The following is a 22,766-nucleotide window of genomic DNA, read 5'->3' on the forward strand; positions in this document are numbered from 1 at the left end:
TTGAATTTTAAATCCATTCTTTCAGCTGAGTTAGTCCAAGCTGTCACTTCAACAGTCCTCTGCAGATACAGAAAGAAATGAGGTGAATGCAATCCTGCAGATTTGATTGCAAACACAAAAGTAAGCTGCAGGATAATTCTGCCAACTAAGGTCAAATAGTGTGTTTTTGTTAACAGCTGCTGCTACTTGATTTGAGTAAAAGATCACCCACTGTGTACTAGGAATTCATGAACTACTTCCTTTTATGAAAAGAGCTATTAGGTAGCAGAACTGAATAAATGATTAAATATGGTAATATATGATTTAATTTATACAACATCCATAAAGCGGTACGCATTGGTTTTGAGTTACCGCTTAAGCCCTAAAATGTAAGGATTTAACACAATCATTATTACCACATATATTTCCTACTATATTTAGCATTTATAGAAGATTAAAGTAACTGAATATAGGGAATGGCCAGAGTGTGCTTCACTGGCACTGATTATTGAGAGTGCTAAAAGAGGTCTGGGGCGACAGTTTTTAGAAGCGCAAAGACGCTGCTACTTTTGACCCAAGTGAAAGAGCCACCAAAATGGAAGTTCAGACTGCAGAAGATTATTTCATAAAAAAAGCAAGTGTAGGTCTATAAAGCATTGAGCTTCAGCAGTGAGCAAATATACAGTGCTGGAACACTACCATTTTTCTTAATTTATGTTGGAATACGCTTTGCATAGCACATGAATTTTAATACAGATGAAGCTGCCAACATGTAAGTCCTGGATCGCTATTAATATATAGTGTAAGTGATCTGTATAGTAACTAACTTTCAAGCAGTACTTAAGAGCAATATATATATATGCTTAAGGAAAAAATCCTAGCTGTTTCAGACATATATCAGATGTAAATCAGAAGCAAGGCAAAGAGATTAATTCTCTTTCATTTAACTTTTAACTTCTTGAGAGTTTTAAGGTAGCTCAGACTAATTTTTATCTTTTTTAATCTTTTTTTTTTTTAAACACTTGGAATGGGATTCTGAGAAGACACTTTTAACCTCAGTGTTTATATTCAATTAGAGTGACATCAGAACTCACTAGAAATGCTGCTGTGCTCAATTATGCAGATTACAGATTTTCTCAAAGGTTTTCGATTCCAAGCTGGGAAAACAGTAAAGTTTGCATATAGAACATGTCTTTTACTAAGGACACAAAACCATGTATTTTAGCATGTGACAGTGTGAGTACAGGTATCTTTTTTTGCTATGAATGTCTCGATCATTTTTTATATTGGAAATAAAAACGTTACAGTGAAGTTATCTTCTCCCAAGCAGGAACGTATGTTATTAAAAAGTCACCACTTTGAGATTTAATTGAATTTGATAAATCTTTTGATTTTATCTTATCTCTGAGAGTGTGTATTACTTGAGACCTTCTGGACGGGAGCTTCATGTTCATGGCACCGTGCTGTGCATATTGGCAGCAACGTCCACAGAATCCACAAATAATAATTGTGACTAAAACCTAGTCACAAAATCACATGTGATCCAGTCTTTTGCCAGCATTAAATTCTTTCTTGCAGCATATTTCCTGATAATTATATTGTGGAATATCACATTGGCTTATCCCATATGTTAATTAATTGCTTTGGCTTGCTTATGAATTTTAAGAAAACTTCTGAAAGCTGTTTTTTAATCTACTGTAGTCACCACCCCCATACTGTGCAGGGGTTATTCGGTGAAAATTCAAAATGGGTGATTACAGTTGCAGAGCTCCAATTATTTTGATAGACACATGCAGTCAAAATTGTGAGCTATATAAATAAAATGTGTAATGGAAAGAAGGAAGCGATCCACAGAATTTTATCTTTGGAAAATCCATCATTTAGTTTAAAAAACAGCTTTCTTACTTTCTCCTTAATGTTTTCAGAAGTCTTTTCCATGTGTTGTTGGTTTTGAAAATGACACTATTGCCTTTAATTTCCATTCAAAGGTTGGAAGGTTAAAACAATAATTCGTAATCAGAATTCTTCTGAAAATTAACTTGCTTGGACTAAAGGATCTGAATTCAACATTAGTAACTTAATCATGGGTCTAAAGGAAGGCATGACATTGAAATACTGGTTTATTTCTACTTATAATGGTTAATGAGGTTTTTTCAGTTGACTTCAGAAAACAGTTCGCTTTGTAGCCCATCTTGTGACATAATGCAGGCTTAAAAATAGTCATTATAAGTAACACTGTTGTGTGTCCTGTGAATTACAAAAATAGTCTTATTTATCTTGTCAGCTGGCCTGTTCAATATCTTCATTGATGATCTGGATGAGGGGATCGAGTGCACCCTCAGTAAGTTTGCAGATGACACCAAGTTGGGTGGAAGTGTCGATCTGCTGGAGGGCAGGAAGGCCCTGCAGAGGGACCTGGACAGGCTGGATCGTTGGGCCGGGGCCAACTGCATGAGGTTCAACAAGGCTCAGTGCCGGGTCCTGCACTTGGGTCACAACAACCCCATGCAACGCTACAGGCTGGGGGAGGAGTGGCTGGAGAGCTGCCCGGTGGAAAAGGACCTGGGGGTGTTGGTTGACAGCTGCCTGAACATGAGCCAGCAGTGTGCCCAGGTGGCCAAGAGGGCCAATGGCATCCTGGCTTGTATCAGGAATAGTGTGGCCAGCAGGACCAGGGAGGTGACAGTGCCCCTGTACTGGGCACTGGTGAGGCCGCACCTCGAGTGCTGTGTTCAGTGTTGGGCCCCTCACTACAAGAAGGACATGGAGGTGCTGGAGCGTGGCCAGAGGAGGGCAACGAAGCTGGTGAAGGGTCTGGAGCACAAGTCTGGTGAGGAGCGGCTGAGGGAGCTGGGGTTGTTTAGTCTGGGGAAGAGGAGGCTGAGGGGAGACCTTATTGCTCTCTACAACTACCTGAAAGGAGGCTGTAGCCAGGTGGGGGTCGGTCTCTTCTGCCAAGTAACAAGTGATGGGATGAGAGGAAACGGCCTCAAGCTGCACCAGGGGAGGTTTAGGTTGGATATTAGGAAAAACTTCTTCACCGAAAGGGCAGTCAGGCACTGGACCAGGCTGCCCAGGGAAGTGGTTGAGTCTCCATCCCTAGAGGTGTTTAAAAGACGGGTAGACGTGGTGCCTGAGGACATGGTTTAGTGGTGGACTTGGCAGTGCTGGGTTAACGGTTGGACTTGATGATTTTAAAGGTCTTTTCCAACCTTAATGATTCTATGATTCTAACTTGAGAACGAAGATGAGTATGTATGTTATATGACATGAGGCAGTAAAAGCTACCTGGAAACAGCGTGTATATATATAAAATAAGGTGTCATTCTGTGGCAAAGCAGCATTGTAACTATCCATAATACTGTGTCTTGCTTTGACAGTGTTATGTGCTGTGTATCGGGCCCTGCAAGGGAGGCAGACCTAAGAGAGCACCTAGTCAGTGTGTTTATTATTGTGGAATTGGTTTCCCAGCGTGAAGATACTAATTTTTTGTCTAGTAAAGTTATAGACTCCTACAACTCACTTCTGACAAATTACACAGCCTAAAAACTGTTCATACTTGGGAAGATTTACTTTTTCCTAATACATGAGTACCGAAATGTTGTTGCAATTTGTTATCAACAATCTAAGTTCTATATTGTGCAGCAAAACAACTCCATTTGTACTAAAGCTTTTCTTGTTCAGATATCTGTCAGCTGAATTCTTCCCTTCCTTCTCATGTCTTACCTGTGCATGATCACTCCTCGTAAATTTATTTCATGACACTTTTGCTTTTGAGTTTTATGCCTTACTAATGTTTTTGTGGATGTTTCACTCACATATTCCTTGATCATAGATGTTTCAAAACAATACAAATGACTGATTTTTTTTATTATTCTTTTTTAAAAGAGTTCCTTCAAAATAGTTCTCCCAGGTAGCAGCAAGTATGTTTTCCTCATGGATTTCAACACTTAACATCACAAATGACAAACTGAGTGCACGGCATCTGTTTCTTCATGATTAAGTCAATGAGACCATGAAGATAAGTGTTCTGCAAGAAACTTTTCCCACGTTGTATTTAATATGTGACACCAAATGTGATTTCAAATACTTTTCAGTTAAAATGTGCTTGCAGTGGTACAAGGTAATGCTATTGCACTTAGTAGTACATTGAGGAGAGCATGAGAAAATAGTTGAGAAATAGTTTGAGAAACTGTTGTGCGTAGGGACTGCATCCCAGGTTTTATGAGGATTCATATTTTTTAATAGTCATGTTATTGTGAGTTCAGTAATATAAGAATATTGAATTTAATTGACTTTTTTAAAAAAATTCAATAATGACTTGCACATATCACAGTTATTCCTGCAACATGTCTCAGGATGAAGGACTCCAAAGTTCTTCACGGTGCACTGGCTAATTCTCTCTGGGGTAAGAAAGACGACAGCAAGTAGAGAGGGTTTTAAGCAAGTAGTGTGTTTTGAAATAGAAGTTATGACAAATGAAAGTACAGCTTACAAAGAAATTTTGAACGTGACAGCTCTTTGGGCAAGTAAGCTTTGTGGTAGAGATTTTTAGTGTATTATGGTTAATTTTTGCCACTTTTTTTTCCCAATGAAAAATTGAGTGTCAGGGTTTATACAACTTGGAACTGTGAGGAATTAAATTGACGGGAATTTACAGTTCCGGGGTTATCAACATATCAAGACTGCTGATTATTGCACTAAACATCTTCCATCCTCAGCTGAAGCTGCAAATGACAGAGGAGCCTTTACATTTCTTAAATTTTATTTAAGCCAAAGTAGAAGCGGGAAAATGCTGTGATTTGAGCCAGCAGGGAATGTATTTGGGATTTAAATACAAATGTAGGAGAAGAATAAATCTGATGAGTGAGTAATATTAGAAAGTCTTTCCTTGTGTTTATATTGAACAAATATATCGAAGCGCTGTTTAAAGAAGACTGATTTAAGCAGCAGCAGTGGGTAGGTGACTGTAAGCTTGTTAAGTCTGAGACTTTTCAATTTATTTGAACTACCACTGTTACTCAAGGAGGCTAATTACAACACATAGCTTAATGGCCAAAACCATAGATCTGCATGTTTAATGTCCTGAAGTGTCAGATATTTATGCATTTAAGATTAATATTTCTGTTAAGTTATCTTGAAAAATTCATGAAAACCTGTGTTATCCATCGTGGTGAATGTAAAGATTTAAAATCCATTCATCACTTATAATCTCATAAAAAGGCGTTTTCAATCAAGTCCTTGCTCTTCAAAATGAGATCCTGTCTCTTTGAACTTGCAGGCCTTATAATCCTCACCAGAAGGTGGTAACAGTCCAGACTGAAAGACAGGAGGAAGGCTTTGGGCTGCTCTGCAACTCAGCAACAGTGAGGACCACGGGTAGAGGTCCTGAGTTCCAGTCAAACCTTGGAGTCTCGTACTTTCTCCCAGTGAAATGCCTTTGAGGATCCTTCTGCTAGGAAACCCAGCACACCTTCATGTGGACCCTGCTCCTTATTGGAGTTAGGATTTGCTCCCAGCATTTTGTAGCTCCCAAAGCTGTAGACAACACTTCGGGACCTTTCTCTTGATGCTGTAACACCAGAGCTGCTTGGCAGTGACAGCCAGAGCCCTTGAGCTGCTGGTAGGCTGCAGGGTGGGCTGCCCAGCCTGCGGGTGGGAGGCTGTAGTCTTTATGCCTGGGGCAAAGGCACATGTCAGATGTGATGGGTCTTGATTCCTGTCCGATTTAAACAGGTGAATTTACCTAGTTTGGATCTTTCTTTATTGTGGACAAAAGATTTCCTTTCTGCTAAGTGAGACCTTATTTACATGAGTTCAGTTAAAAGCTATCTCTCTGACTCCTCTTTTGGATATCAGCTATTGTATGGTTCCAAGCTAATTACGTTAATCAGTCCTGTTCTTCTCCGTATCCCCTAAATGAATATTACTTGAGCTATTAAAGGGATGCAGTCATCTTAGGGCAGGATGTGGCTATATTATGTTAATATTGTTTACTACTTCACATTATTACTTGGTGAAGTACACAGATAAAAAAACCATCAAAAAATACAAGTTTAAATAGGCTGGGGATGGTGGGAGAAGATTCAACATTAAAAGAAATAATGAAGGTATAACAAAATTAGACTGGCTAGGCTGATGAAGGAAGGGGAACGTTCATTATTATAAAGAAAAAAAAAGGTACAATAAAATTACATTGATTTTTGTGTCTGATCCCACCTAATCCTTTTTAGGGGAAAAAAAAACCCCAGGTGCTTCTGCGTAAAAAACCACATTCACTAAATGTAAATGTATTTATTTAAAATATCTTTAGGGGGTTGGGAGAGTTTGTTTGCCCACTATGCCATTCCCTCAGTCCTGGCAGGATAGATTTGAATATTATGTATGTGAGTACATGGGCATCGTTAGTGCAATCTCGTTAATTGGGAGGAAGATCTCCAGGAACTCCTGTTCCAGTCCAGTGAGTTACTGAGCAGCCCGGGGCAATTCGCTCAGCTTCTGCGCTGTGTTCCTGGTGCTCAGCTGCCAGCAGCATCTCAGGGAATAAAAATATGGGGCTGGCTTAATGTGCTCCTGTGGAATTTCAGTGCTTAAAATGTATAGGTATGTGGTGTTAGTGCATAGCTCTGTAGCTAAAGAAATAACAAGGAATGTGGTCATAAATGTGCTGCTGGATTAATCTAGTGGGGAGTACGGTGTCTGCTTCCCAGGGCAAAAGAGCCTTCTTTCAGTAGATCCAGCTATCCCTTTTGTTTGTATGTCGATGGGAACTTGCAAAATTAGCAAAAAACAATTCCTTAATAAATTGTTGTGAATTATCCTTTGTGAGAAAATGAGATTTGAGTAATCTTTTGTGTGATTAGCTTCCATGCCAGATTAGCAAACGTGAAGATAAGCTGTCAAGTGGTACCAGTTGAGCAGAGGAGTAGCTGTGCCCGATGGGAGCCCGCGGGGATGCGGAGCAGTCAGATCGGTGTCTTGCACGCTGCTGGAGGCGCTGGGGGAAGGAGAGGCTCTTGGGTGTGCAGCTGGCTGCTGGTGTGATCTTGCAGGGCCACGAAGAATGCGGCTGCTGTGCGCTCCTCTTGTTGCATGGGACCGATGCTTCTGGTGGAGGTAGACAGTGCCTGCAACGGAGGAGGTTATTCAGAAATTTGGCGTGGGGAGAGAAGAAGGGGTTGCTAAAGAATTGAAAATTTTAAGTGGCGTTTGCAAGGCTTAGCAATCTTTGTACTTAAACCCAAATGAAACAACAACAAACCACAGGCAATTATCAAATTGAATTTTTTCTACCGCTTTGCTTATTTTTCTTTTTACTTCTGTTCAAATAAGCTTAATTTTGAGGTGATATTTGGCACACAAAGGGCTTACTTTCAGTTCGTTAATTTAGTTATATGGGAATGTGCACTATACTATGATTTTACAGCATTTACAACCTCAGATAGCACTGAATATGGGCAATTCCTAGTGCGTTAGACAGATGTTCATCAGGGGTTTTTTGGGTTTTGATGTTGTTCTTCAAGAAAACTTTCAGATACTTGCAAAGTGCTTCTAAATGAATGGATTATGCTTTTTGCGATGCTGTTCAAAAGAAACACTCTTCTGGTTTTTAAATTAGTTTCTAGGCTGTGTACTGGAAACTTTGACGTGTGTGTGGTCTCTGAAAAGGTGTTGATTGGAGCAAGCTTTTCCATTTGCTGAAGTAAATCAAATGTATTTCTTGATTCAAATATAACTTATGAAACTGAAACTGCATCTTTTAAATGAAATAAATGAGATCAAATATAATTCAAGCATTTTGCATCAGACTTGTCTTATATTGACTGCAGCAGCAACTACTTTTGTAGCCTGCCCCAGTGGTTTTTTTTCACCCTTGCACAGATTTGATACAGGTCTCAAATACCGGGTTTTAATGTCCTCGCTATAGAAAGCTGTAATGATGTGGGTAGGACTTTTTTCGTGATATCAAGACTCAGTAGGAATTTTTTTTTTAAAAGGATTTCACATAGTGCCTGCTTTTTAGTCCCTTTTAAACAGGGTTTTGTTGGGTGTCTTATTTATCTGATCTGCAGAGCAGAAGAAGGGAGCCTTGCTACTGAGAGATGAGCTGTTATGTTTTCAGAAGCTGCAGATGATGCAGGCAAAGGCAGGCAGGCTCATTTGGCATCAAAGTCGTCCAGTTACTTTTGATAAGAAAAACACAAGTTTCTTTGATAAGAAGAACAGAAGTTAGAGCCCTCAGAATGAAACTAAAATAATATAAAGTCTGAAAATGTATCTGTTCAAAGGCTGCTTTTTAAGCTTCAATTAATAACCTGCCTTTTTAGAGTTAGGCTAAGTGGTGAAAGGACTGTATTTTTTAATATTAATTAGATACCCAGTAATAAAACTGATTTTTTGTTGGTTCCCTGTTACTCAGAGTGAGTTTTGCGGAGATTTGAGAAACTGGAAGTTAACTCTCTTAAGTCAAGCAAAGTCTCAGTGCCTTTCACAGGGCACAGTAGTAAAGGAGGAAAGGAAAAGCTTTTATAGGGGTGTTTCAGCTAACAGTAGTGTGGTCTAATAAACAAAACAAAAAATTCACTTAGGTTTCAGTTCAGTAGTACAGCACAGGGTGCTTTTACTAAAGAAAAACAACTTTCTGTTAAGTTCTTGTCTTTTGAAGGTATGCAACTACTTTGATTTAGAATGTTTAAGACTGAAATAATTCTAGTTCTGTACTTAAAATATTGAGAGTTTTACTGGCTTTAAAAAATAAATTCCAAGGGTTCCTGTGTGTCATTGCCTTAGTTCTCTGAAGTTCAGAATTCTTGTTTACTCGTTACTGCATATTGCTACTGTAAATGATTACTTGTAAGAACCTATACAGAAATGATTTTGTGCCAAGATTGACCACGAGTAATATGAACTTTGTCTTTGTTTTCAGTCCCGAGGAGCTTCCTGTCCACGATGCAGCGATAGAAAAGGTAAGTCCAGTGTCTTCCAGTTTTTTGAGTAGGAAGTAAATGTTTACAGATTTACAACTTTTTTTAATATAAATCATTGTGAAATGAGAAGATGAAGCATTTTAGTGATTTGCATTCCTAGAGAAACATGTTCTAAGTACCGTAAGGACCGTGGTCCTTGAGGCCATGTTAGCTCGCCCAGAGATCCCCTGGGGCCCATGCAATCTTACATTTACTGGTTGCAGTGAGACATGAGTTTTCCTCACCCATTATATGACCTGGTAAAGGAAACAGAGCTACTTAAGAGATCACACCCAGCTCTGCCCTGGAAGAGCGAGAGCTATTGTCTTTGTGTCATGAGCTGTCATCAGCTGTGCTGGGTGGATGGATTGTCCAAGTGGGGTGCTGGCTTTGATGCTGAGGTGTACGTTGCCGTCCCCTGAGGAGCGTAGCATGCTTTTCTAGTTTGGTAAATGGTGACAAATATCCTGGCTGCCCCTGAAACACGATGACCTCCCTTGTAATGTTCCGTTGACGAGCGAGGTGTATTCTGGACATGCAAGACCTGTCAGCAGCTGGTGCAGGCCCTAGTCCAAAAGTCCTGCTGCTGCTGGATGGTTCTGGAGGAGAAATTTGGGAACTGATGTTCTGGGAATTTTTATTAAAATTGTCGGGAACTGAATTTCTACTTGTCTGGGCCTAGATACTATTGGTATTTCCCCTTGGTCTGTCAGACCTGTTGTTATCTCCAAGACCAGATCAGGTCCTTCTTGTTTGTCCGTATTGATCTTCTGTATCGTCAGAAAACTCATGATAAAATATTTAGAGCTGTAAGTTTAAAGTTAGCCCCCTTGGCTGCACAAGTAAGTAGAGTGCATGGAAGAGGGACAGAATGATTTGTTCTAAGCAGCTCAGCTCCCTGAGTGTTAAGAGCAGCGGTGTTTCTAAAAATGAATTATTTTGAGCTTCAGTATTGGGCTAGTAGGAACTTCTCACAAAAGAAGGGAACTTCTGCGTCCTTTTTGTTTTGCATTGGTTCATGTGTGTTTCTGCGTACGCAGCCTGAAATAGTTGCATTTTCCTGCCATGTTCCATTACATTTAATAACAGAGTGAGTGTATGTATAACTTCATTCCCATCAGAAGGACACATCAGGGTGGTGGGTCTATGAGCATAAGCATTAGACAGCTTGCAATTATTGTGGTATATGTGTTTTGAAGCTCTGATTCACTGTGGCTTTGTAGTTAGCTTTAAATTATTGGGGGAAAATAGAGTCTCAGTTCTCTGTCGCATATTGTATTCATGCTGTCTCAGACAAAATGTCAGCATAGAAACTGTATTTATTGAATCACTGTTAAATTGCAAATCTAGTGTCTTTTTATAATCATAGAGTAATGCTCTTGTATTAGGCTCCTGGTTATACTCCTGATGATATCCTGACCTCTGCTGGTTTGAGGTTTATCTGTCTTCTGTCAGTGGTGGTTGAATCTTTACAATTTTCAAGATACCATTCATCGGATAATTAATGTCTCATGTTAATGTCGGCTAGCACTGAAAGCTTTCTGTGCAATATCTTTTGAAGTCACTTACTTGGCAGAACTATTTCTGCTTTCCTTTTGCCTTACTTGTGAATGTAAAAAAAAAATTCCCAAGTCGTGTTTTCATTTAGTTTGCAGCTTACGTAAAGGGTTGTGTATCCTTGTGAATTTTGCATCTCTCTTCTTCATATACATTCTAGTGTAAAGCTTAAGCTGGGGTTTCTGTGTGTGTATTTACGTGTGTGTACTTTACGTGCGTAATACTTTTAGAACAGGCATTATTACTGTGAACACAGAGTAATTTTGATGCTTCATTACCTTGCTGGGCATTTGGTGGCTTAAATGCATCAAATCATTGTCCTACATTGTGAACTACTTAACCTTCGGATGAATCATGCAGCACATTGAGATAAAACTAGGGGAGGAAAGATCATCTAGAAGAGAAAAGCGGACAGAGAACTGACCTCAGGAAATCTGGAGTCTGTCTGTGACTCTGTTTTTGAAGTGCTATGAAATGTTTTGTAAGTCACTTTCAGTTTGTTTGGTTTTGTCCTTGGTTTACTCGATTATAAATTCTCCAGGGAACTGTTCAGTGAGTTCTGGTTTTGTCTGAGGCTTCTGCTAAAGCATTACTTTAAGCCTCAGCTCTAGCACACTTGCTCTCCAGGAAGGTAGATCGCTGCAGAAAAGATGGATGCCTGCCAACTTCACTTCATGCTTTTTTGCTTCAGTAGTGTATTATTTACTGACACAAGAGTAAGAAAACTTCTCTGCTTCAGTTATGGATTCTGTTATTCCCAACGGCAAAAATGCTTCAAAGTGTAAAATGTACTCAGAAGACAGATAAATGGATTTTTTTTTTTTTTTTTTTTTGGTGACAACTACATGGAACTTGCCTGAAAGAGCAGCAGCAGCATCCGTCTACTCTGCAATGAGCTGCATCAGATCTATCCATGTTTTCAGTGTTGCACCTGTTAGACGTGAAAGTGAACATAATTCAGACCGGGAAAAAATAGCTAAAAGTTTTCAACAACTGAACACAGAAATAATTGCTATTTTGACTACTGTAGCATCACTTGAGAACTGGGATAAATTGACACAGAAGACATAAAAGCTTTAACAAACATACAATTGAAGTGAGCTTCTGGCTCAGAAGACCAAAAATCTTGAAAGTAGATCAAACATACAAACAAAAAGACTGTGGGAGCAGATAGGTTTTTATTTTTCTTACCAATTATCTGAACAACCTGTTGAGGGCAGAGACCTTTCCTGACTTGATAGCAATGTTATTTCTGCAATCTAAATTCTGCCTAGAGAACATCTGCTTTAGAGATGTTAAAAATACTTATTTCTTAAAGGGGTTGCAAGTGTAGAGGAGAATCAGAAGCAGAAACTTGGGAAGCGGTAGTTTTTCTACAGCTCCCCTCTAACCTAACTCCTCAGAAAGTGTTTTAAATAATTAAAAATAATAATAATAATAAAAAAAAGCAAGTGGTTGAGGTGTTATGAAATACAGCATGGAACCTGAACAAGAATGTGGGTGGTTGATTACAACATGAATAGTTGAATAAGTTAAGGCTGAGAGAGTAGAGGCACTTCTTCCCCCATAAATTTCTTATACTTATGTCAGGCTTACATCAGTTGGATTCAAATAAAAATAACTTAAAAAACCCAAACCAGCTTATTTCCAGGATACTTCATGGACTGAATCATGGTTGAGGTGGACCTGAACAGTCATCAAGTCGTAATTCTGCAAGCACAAGGCTTTGGGCTCCTGGATTAAAGAAGTTTTTTTCCCATTTTGTTGCACTGATAGGCAAGAAAGAATGCACAAATTCTGACGAGTAAAAGCTGGAAGTAAAATTATAATTCTCTTGAGACAATAAGTAATAATTTTCTTTCATATTTTCCCCCCAACATTTCAGATGCAGTTAATGAAAGTATTAATAAGTTTTCAGTATCCTGCAGAGCTTTGAAATTAAACTCCTACATTGTTATCGTATTGCATCACTAACCATATGAAACAGAATATCCTTCCTGTCTTTATTAAGCCCTGGATTTGAAGTTGGAGGTAGATGGGCTGTTCTTTACAAAAAAACATAAATATTTGTTTATATTCATCTTTGAAGAGAAAGCAATAGCTGCACACATACGTTTTTCTGCTTTAGCTTTTCCAGTGTTGATCCTCAGCTCCAAAGCATTATGAAAGAGTTGAAATAGTGTCGTTGAAAAAACTTAAAAATTTTTGAAAGTACAGTTAATGGTTAACTTTGTAGTATAATCAGAGGCATCTTCCCTATTTTACAGCATGTAAAACTGGGCTGTAAAAATACAGACTAAAAATCTTCTTATCATTGGAGCCAACAAAATACAGATTTTTTTTGGCTGTGAAGAGCCAAAGTGGCTTGAAATTCCAGGGACTAAAATAGATAATGCCAAGTGCTTGTTTGATTCCGAAATTCAGGAAGTTGATGGCAATTGTAGCAAGGTTTTCATAGGCAGAATGGCAATCTTTAAGGTAGTAGGGTTGTCCTGTGCTTTTAAAGCCATATATAATATAATGCGTGGAATTCACATATTTATGATGTTACATGTTATACTACTTGATATAAGTATTTACTTTGAGAAGACAGGGTTTGTTTTGTTTCGAATTCTCATTTTAGCACCTTGTTACTGAAATATTCTTGCCAGTAATATAACTTAAGCAAGTAGATCTTACCTTCAGACGAAATCCTTGATGAGGCTAGAGAGCCATCTAGGTAAAAATGTACCAAGCCAAAGGTGAGAATGATAGCAAGGCTTTCAATATCCAGAATTAGAACTTATTCCCACTTCTGCTACTGCACTGCTGCTCTTGCATGCACTTGGTTTTGTTCATGTCCTTTGTGCCTTTTTAACTTTCATAGAACCATAGAAAGGTTTGGGTTGGAAGGGACCTTAAAGACCATCTGGTTCCAAGCCCCCTGCCATGGGCAGGGACACCTCCCACCAGACTGGGTGGCTCAAAGCCCCATCCAACCCGGCCTTGAACACTTCCAAGGATGGGACATCCACAACTTCTCTGAGCAACCTGTTCCAGTGCCTCACCACCCTCATAGTGAAGAATTTTCTTCCTTGTATTTAATCTAAATCTACCCTCTTTCAGTTTAGAGCCATCACCCCTTGTCCTATCACTACATGCCCTTGTAAAAAGTCCCTCTCCAGCTTTCTTGTAGGCCCCCTTTAAGTACTGAAAGGCCGCAATGAGGTCTCCCTGGAGCCTCCTCTTCTCCAGGCTGAACAACCCCAGCTCTCCCAGCCTTTCCTCACAGCAGAGGTGCTCCATCCCTTCGATCATTTCTGTGGCCTCCTCTGGCCCCGCTCCAACAGCTCCATGTCCTTCCCGTGCTGAGGACCCCCGAGCTGGACGCAGGGCTCCAGGTGGGGTCTCCCCAGAGCAGAGCAGAGGGGCAGAATCCCCTCCCTCGCCCTGCTGGCCCCGCTGCGGGGGATGCAGCCCAGGGTACGGTTGGCTTTCTGGGCTGCAAACACACATTGCTGGGTCATGTTGAGCTTCTCATCAACGGACACCCCCAAGTCCTTCTCCTCAGGTCTGCTCTCAATCCGTTCTCCACCCAGCCTGTGTTTGTGCTTGGGATTGCCCTGACGCACGTGCAGGACCTTGCTCAACTAACTTTTAAAAAGCTTGCAGCAGAAATTATTTGCCTGAAAATTTACTGAGTATAAAATCCACATTAAAGTCTTTTGTACTTGCCAAAAATGTGTAGAGAAGAAACTTAAACTCCTCTTACAAGATACGGTTCTTTACATAGTGCTGAAAATAAAGGTTTCTGCTCATTATTTGGTTGGCTGTTTTTTTGGATGTTTTAAGTGAACTGATGTTACTCTGTTGCTGTTCTTAGATGACTGGATAAAAAGTTGATGATGCTGTGTTGAACTTTTTCTCAATATTTTTAGATATACATAAATAATTTCAAATATATTAAACTTGAAAAGATTAAAAAAATTCTAATTTCTTTTCAGCAAAAGCACCTTGAAATTGAAAGAACTACAAAATGGCTTAAGATGCTGAAAAGCTGGGAAAAATACAAGAATAGTGAAAAGGTAAAGTTATGCACGCTTTTTTTCATCAGCTATCACTTCTGAATGAATGTATAACCTTAAATTAGATTGTTTCTGTTTATGAGATCTGAAAAAAAAAAAAACCACACTGAAAGAAAAAGGCTTTTCATTTTTCCAGAATGCAATAATACATAATAATAATACCCAATAATAATAATAATAGTCCAACAAAACTGGTGGTCAAACGCAAGGAGTTTCTAAGGGCAGTATTGCGTAGGCTCTCTAACATATTCATGGTAATAATTGTGTGCTGCATTGCATTGTGCTTGCACTGTGGGATAGGATCAGGCAGCATACTGTGTTCACGTCTGCAAAATAATCTGTGGAGCGGGTGAAGCATCAGACCTGCTTGTCTTGTCTTGCAGAGAGCGAGAAGTTGTATTTGATGTACGCTTTGAGAATGCAAAGGAGGAAAAAAAGAAAAATCTTTATAAACTTGAAAAGAGGGGACACCTTTAAATGGGTGTAGCTGAATTCTTCAGGAATCATAAATCCCCTTTTAAGGGTTATGAATTTTAACTTTACTTTTTTTATTCCTTTTGTATGCTGGGTATTGTAATGATTAATATTTGAAGTTACTCTTCTGAGTTACTGGTGGCATCTTATTAAGATCTATGAGTTTTCTTATTATTAATCTTCTCCACTTCTACAGTTTCCATTTTTTTCTCTCTCTTCCCCCCCCCCCCCCCTTTTTTTTTTTAGCCCAGGTTTACTGAAGGGCCCAGGGTAGCATAAAACCGCCTTGAATAACTCTCCAAGGAAACTGATTAGTCATAACATGGGGCATATAGTTTGATGTTTAAATTATCATGCTTGCCAGCACAGATATCTTAGGATATCCCAAGATACCTGGTTGTTTTGGTAAAAGGAGAGTTGCACTGAGTAAGTTAGAAGGTAAAGAGTATACGAAGCCATTCAGTGCCCTGTCCCCCTTGGGCTAAGTCTGTTTTTTCTGTGAATAATATGCAACACAGCATTCATAATCTTCAAGAGAAGTGAATTTTTTTTTTTTGATGGTATGAATGGCATCTACTTTTGAATAGAATACTTTATACCTTGATAGGCTTTTTTTATTTTGGAATCGGTATGGAAGAACTGAAATATGCTGGCAGCTACTTGACAGTGCCCAGCAGTGCTACAGCATTTCTTGACTTTAAAAAAAAAAAAAAAAAAAAGTAAAATTATTTTTTTATGTGAAGCTGCAGGTGAGGAAGGTGAATTAAGGAAGTGAATTGCCCATTAATAATCTTTAAATTGCTTTTGGGATTTTTAGTTACAGAATTATTTTTATCCAACTCGGAAAACAAATAATGGTCTGGGGGTAATGACATAAAGTGGGTTATGTTAGGTATGCCGTTAGGTGCTAACTGCTTTTACTTGCTTTAAAAGCTAGGTAGGGATTTTCATGTGAATAGTTTATTTGCTGGAATTGTAGTGTTGGTCATCTTACCATTATGGAAGAATTTCAGCTGGGAAAAAAACTTGCTGGAGAGGCTATATTCCCAACACTGCATTCTGGGGAGGTTTTCATAGCTGTTCCTGTGGCTGTTTGGTGGATAATGCAGAGAATATGAGGTTCCCAAATTCAATTCCCTCTTCTCCTCAATAGGGCTTAAAACTTGCATTTTCTATTGGGGTTTCTGTTGGTATTTTCTGATGCTGCTGATCCACCTGTGTTTTGCTGAGGACTAGAGGACAACTGTTAGGCATCCCAGGTTACTGCCTGGATGACTGGCCTGCAGCGTTAGCTTACTCCCTTGATAGCCTTTTGTTTTAGTAAATTATTCTGTGCAAAGTGGAAAACTTTAAAGGGCGAGATTGAGACCAAAATACTCATTAGCCTGATGAGCAGGGAACTGAGATACTACAATTCAAGTGGAGGGAGAAGTCTACTCAGCATGTCCCCTACTCATCATGTCTGCTTACTACTTTTGGTTTTGAGACTGGTAGCTATGTCTTGCACTTGGCTTTTGTTAAAAACACCAACGCCAGTGGCTGATGTTTTTCAGGGTATAACTGAGACGCTAGAAAATTTGTTTCCTTAAAATATTAAGTGAATGCATGAAAAAGTAATAATTTGTTTTTCTTATAACCCTACTTTCTGTCCTGTCATCTTCTCTGGAAGGAGAAGCTAGAGGTCGTAACACTTGTGGCTTTGTTTTACTGTGGTGATTAGGTGATTTGAAGATCAAGTATGTTCCCAAGTCAAAGGGATGATCAGAAAAACTGTGTAACAGCTACTTTGTTTGCAAAGAGAATGTTAAATATGACCTTTCAGGTAACACAATAGCTACGTGTTGTGTAAGCAGCAGCGGTCTTCCTCTTCAGCCGTCAGTGACGTTAGTCCATGATACACTGACTTAACTGAATAATCCTCTATTCACCAAGCACACAGAAGGTATAGCAGATCAGCTGAGCAGAAAGAGGTTCAGTTCATGTAACAAATTATAGGCTGAACTATAAATAGTGGCAGGAATAATTCAATATGTTCGTAAAGGGGATGAACTTTGCTTGAGGCTAGGAAAAATTTTCAGTGATTGTTGAACTCTGGTGGAGCACATGAGACTGTAAAAACAAGGGCGTTTTCCTTATTCTTTCTTGCACCTTATGTGGTAAGTGAACCAGAACATACAGAATAAAGAATCAGCCTCCTCCTCCTGCCCAGCATGCAGTGGAAAGTCAGACATTATTTGTCTGACTTTTTATGGAAAGCCTGGTGATGTTCTCAGGTTTGTACAAAAACTCACAGATAAAGACTGTTTTTATCTGAAGGTGTGTTGGAAGAGTGCACCAGCTTCCCATGCTTGCCTTCTTGAAGCACGGAAGCAATAGTTGCAAGACCAATTCCTGACTCTTGCTTTCTGTCTTCACTTGATTGGAGAAGGGGGTTAACACTAGAGGAACAAATTGCTAAAGGAAATGAACAGCCTGTATCTTAAAAGACTCACTTCACCTGACATCCCCATGGTTTCTGTGCAGTCAGACTGCTCCTGAAATCAGCATTGTTTAGAAACAGCACTGGAGGGAACATTGCAGCAACGACAACAGTAATAACGTTGTAGGGTTATGGGTTGTAATTGTAACGATGGCTTGGTTTTGGAAAATGGCATACTTGAGATGCTTGCGTTCTTAAAAAGAGAGCAAGGGAGAGTCAGAGAAGGTGATGGTCCCAGGGGTAGAGCGGGTACGTACAAAGTACAGGACTTCAGACAGCCCGTTTGTAATGAGCCTTCATAATATACAGCTGAGAGAGTTTTGGCTTGAAGAAATCTGTTCATACTGTACACAGACTGAAAATGAATCCATATATTTGATTACATTATCCAAAACTGTCATATGCTTAATTGCAAAATACAGTTTTCATTTAATACTCTTGCAGAGTTGCCTATAGGCTGCTGCCTTATTTTTTTCTGTCATAACTTCACAAGGAGAATTAATGAAAAAACATTAATGCACTGATGTGTGTGCGTGCACGTGAGATGCTTCAATTTACATCTTCCCCTGATATTTATTGCAGAAGAATATCTCAAGAGAGAGATGGGGACTCTGGGAACTTCATACTGTTTTCCCATTAGAACTTCTGTGCTTAAACCTAATTAAAAAAAAAAAAGGTGGTGGTGGGGGGGTAATGGAGGGCAGCAATGTGTGACCATGAGGAACTCGAAAGAGATGGAAGAGTTGTCACATTGAGACCAGAAATGTGCCAGTCTCTACCATATTTGAGTAACAACTTAGAAGTAATGAAGGATGACATAGTAAAAAGAACCCATGTAAAACTCCATAACTGTATATAAAACTCCTGGATTCCTATATGATTATTTAGGCATTTTTTCAGTGGACTCATCCTGATTCTTGCAGATACCAGTCTCTGATGTGTGTAACTGCCCTTGTGTCTTTCCGTGATTGATATTTGTCAAAACAAAGCTTTCATCTCCCCGTCAGTCATTTCGTATGCAGCAAGTGTCACAGAGCAGCAAAGTTTGTGTTTCAGTGTGGTCTTCCTCTACCTTATGCTTTTATTTCCTATTTGTATTCTACTGCTTAATAATCCAGGGTACAATCAACCACCACAGATAGTAAATCCTTCCTGGCTTAGTATGATCATAACTTTCAGGAAAGATTAAATAAAACTGTTATATGTTATATTCCCATTTGAGTATTTCTACCAAAGTATTTCTGTCTTTCACTGTCTACCTTCATCTGTCTGTGACTGAAGTTGCCTAAATTAAGAGGGAAAGGAAGAAGAGAAACAATCAGGGTAGCTGGCTATTTGTTCTGGCATTCACATGGAATATAATAATCAAGACTCCACTTAGTCTGGAGTCTGAAGACAGGGCATTAATGAAGAGTCCTCTTTGCATTCCTGAGATTTTTTTGAATGAGATTGAGCAACTCTTGTATTTGCACTTTTTCTTTCTCTTATGGAACCCACACAAGTTGAAGAACCTCTAAAGGCAGCAGCCTTTATAAATATACTTTCTTTTCATTATAAATATACTTTCTTGTGAGACTTCAGATTTTAATTCCTATGCTTCTCATCACTGATTCTTTTTGAGGTGGCAGAGTCCCTCTGCGGCTTGTGCAGCTCTTCCTGACATAACTGAGAAAGTTTTATTTTCAAGAAAACCGGTTTTATCTCTTGTAGCAGCGAGAATGCCAGTTCCCACTCTTCAGACTAGTGCTGTGTGGCAGTGGCCTCATTTCTTGTCCAGGAACTAGTTGCGTTTATGAGCTGGAGAGATTGGGGCAGGGGAAGGAAGGGGAGGTTGTGTGTTTTCCAGGTTTTTTGCGTGGAGGCCACATTGAATGTTGGATGTTACGGACTTTATTATTTGTTATGAGAGCTAATTTGGAATATTCCAAATTTGGGAGGTTTTTTTTTGTTTTGTTCTTGCTTTGTAAGCTTTTTCATTCATTCTGTATAGTCTCTTGTTTCACAATGGGAAGGTTCAATTTACAGGTTCAATTTCTTTTTGCATGAGAAGTTCCTTTTGAGTTACCAGGTAGGAGGGCCTCATCTAGTGTCCGCTTGTCCTATCTACTTCAGGATCAAAAATATTAGTAATAATTGCAAGAGTTCATGACAACTATCCTTGCCTGAATATCAGCTTAGATGTGATACAGAACTTGAACCTGTGTTTTTTTTTTAAGTTGCGTTTATGTAATTATATCTACCGAGGATAACTTTCTTTTTTCTATGTGCTATGCTGATGGAAACATCCCAGATTCCGTAACACCATTCTTTGAATGATGCATGTTTTCATACCACAATTATCTGAACTCTGAGTTTATATACTTCTATTTTGTTTTGAGCTATTATCTTAAGAAAACCTTAATTTAAAAGAATTTCTTGAAGATTGACTCATTATTTCATTTCCTCAGAAGCAGAAGAAAAGGTAAAGTAAGTTGCTGAATTTTCTACTTTTTATTTTAATTATTAATTCAGAGAGAACAGAAGAGTAGATTAGGGTTCTGCAAGTATATAGACCTAACCCAGTGTTTCTCGATGTATTTTCAACCTTGTATTACATAAGGAAATAAAAGACAGCAGAGGGCAGTAGTATGGTACTTATGGTAAAGATATTCAGTTAGCTAATAACCAGTTTGCTCATTTATATTTTCTTTAACTGTTTGGTGACTGAATGATTATCAGAAATGAGCTTTGCTGTGAAGTATGTGTGGGTTCCCCCCTGCCCCCCCGAGATGCATTGCAGCCCTGTCATTTCCACAAAATCGCAGAATCACACAGGATCACAGGATGGTTGAGGTTGGAAGGGGCCTCTGGAGGTCATCTGGTCCACCCCCCTGCTCAAGTGCGGCCACACAGAGCCAGTTGCCCTGGACCATGTCCAGACAGCTTTCGAGTTATCTCCAAGGATGGAGACTCCACAACCTCCCTGTGCCAGTGCTCAGTCACCCTCACGGTGACAAAGTGGTTCCTGATGTTCAGAGGGACCCTCCTGTGTTTCAGTTTGTGCCCATTGCCTCTGGTCCTGTCACTGGGCACCACTTGAAAGAGCCTGGCTCTGTCCTCTTTGTACCCTCCCTTCAGGTACTCATGTCACTTCATAAGATCCCCCTGAGCCTTCTCCAGGCTGAACAGTCCCAGCTCTCTCAGCCTTACAGCAGAGGTGGTCAAGTCCCTTCATCTCTGTAGCCCTCTGGACTCTCTCCAGTATGTCCATGTCTCTCTCGTACTGAGGAGCCCAGAACTGGACACAGAACTCCAGATGTGGCCTTACCACTGATGAGCAGAGGGGAAGGATCACCTCCCTCAACCTGCTGGCAATACTTTTGTCTAACACAGCCCAGGATACCATTAGTTGTCTTTGCTTCAAGGGCATGGTGCTGGCTCTTGCTCAACTTGGTGTCTGTCGAGACCCCCAGGTCCTTTTCTGCCAAGCTGCTTTCCAGCTGGGCGGCCCCAGCATGTACTGGTGACTGGCGTGGTTCCTGCCCTGGTGCAGGACTTTGCACCTCTCCTTGTTGAACTCCATGAAGTTCCCGTTAGCCCATTTCTCCAGCCTGTCAAGGTCCCTCTGGGTGGCAACACGACCTTCTGGTGTATCAGCCACTCCTCGCAGTTTTCCATTGCATATAAAATGATTCACACTTGTTTCCACATTATCGTTTGTGTAATGGGAGCCTGTGCCATGAAAGGTTCTGTTTTTGAGTTACATTTCTCTCTCGTATACCGGGCAGACAGTGCAAGTCTTTAGTCTCGGCTTCTGCTGAGTCTGTAGGCAGGATCTTGTAACGACTTGGGATGACTGGGAGCTTTTTTTTCTCTGCCTAAGTAAAAGAATAGTTGGAACAGCAGAGCCAGCTGGATACAGATCTAAAATGGTTTGCAAGAAGCTCCGAATGTTATTTGGGTTTATTCTGTCAGGTAGTGCAATAATTCTGATCTTAGCTACTGAAAACATTTGCTTTTCTTCTGTTTTTTTTTTCTTTTTGGCATAACTGTAGCAGACTGATGAAACTGCTGGTCTCTCTCTCCTTTCCACTCTTTTTAAAGTTATATTTGGCAAATCATTTTTCAAACTTTTCTTTTAAAAGAGCTTCCACACTTCTCTATCTCAGTTTTTACTTATTACTTCAAGGGCTTTTCTAGTGGCTGGCTGTTTCAGTCTGGGAAGTGCAGAAGATGGGGAAAACTGTAAAAGCAATAGACTCCTCTGAAACTGGTTGTTCTTCAGTTTTATCTCCTGAAAAAAAAACAAAACAACCCCACACTTTGGATGGTTTGAATTTGTTTTAATTCTATTTTTATAAGAAACTACTATTACAAAGGCTTATTTCTGGCCTTTCATGTCCACCTGACCTGCTCCCAAAATATTAATTTAGAACAACAGTAGTCTTGAGAATTTATTCTTCAACGAATTCTCTTCATTAATAACCTTATGGTTGCTGGAGACATTTGAAAATGAATTACAAAATTAAAATTGACTGGCAAAAATGTTTGTTATCGAGGTACACTGTTACTGTACCGTGGGTCTGAGGAATATAGCTACATGTCACTGGGAACATAGAATCATAGAATTGTTAAGGCTGACATATAACATTGCTTTTTTTTTTTTTTTCTTTCAAGTTCCCAGAAAAGATTTTGCAAATTTGGCTCATTCTGCTTTCCAGTAGACAGGCTAATCTCTTCTTAGGATGACTCCACTGCAGTTGGCGTTGCTTGGCTTTCAAAAGACTGAATTATCCTCTCTCTTGCAAGCAGTTATCCTTGTGTCTGGCTTGACACACACTGAAATTCTCTGTGTGAGCTGAAGTCTGGATATACATCCCTAGAGAAGGGTGCTTTGTAGCACTGTACATTGCTCTTTATCCTTCCAGAAGAAACTGTACTGACATAACTGTGCTCACACTAGAAGTCTTGCTGCTTTAGCATTCTTAATAATATTAAAGCAGCAGAGTTTTCTTTAAAAAGCACAACATTTTCTTTGTGGACAGCCTCCAGGATTGCTGTTGCATCTTATACAAGTTCAAAATTTTGATTTGAAACGGGGACAGGAAAAAAAGTCATAACCTTACTTGTGTAAGAGTTATGCATTCTAAAATCCAGAGATGAATCCTTGCTGGCATTAAAGACACCTTCAAAGATCTGATATAGCCCAAACTGCAGGAGGTTTGCAAATATACTGCAATGAGGGGTTCATTAATCTTCCAAAACTGG

At 39.6% G+C, this 22,766-nt stretch overlaps 1 protein-coding gene across 1 annotated transcript in view; it reads left to right on the forward strand.

Moving 5' to 3' along the window:
• The window catches only part of USP6NL (USP6 N-terminal like), a 130,026-nt gene that overhangs the window by 73,063 nt on the left and 34,197 nt on the right, over positions 1-22,766 (forward strand). The window contains exons 5-6 of the mRNA XM_082309104.1: positions 8,906-8,945; positions 14,486-14,566. Coding sequence (XP_082165230.1) covers positions 8,906-8,945; positions 14,486-14,566 — 121 coding nt within the window. The remainder of the gene's footprint in view (positions 1-8,905; positions 8,946-14,485; positions 14,567-22,766) is intronic.

The sequence above is a fragment of the Platalea leucorodia genome (assembly GCF_965183815.1).
Source record: "Platalea leucorodia genome assembly, chromosome: 4".
NCBI lineage: Eukaryota > Metazoa > Chordata > Aves > Pelecaniformes > Threskiornithidae > Platalea > Platalea leucorodia.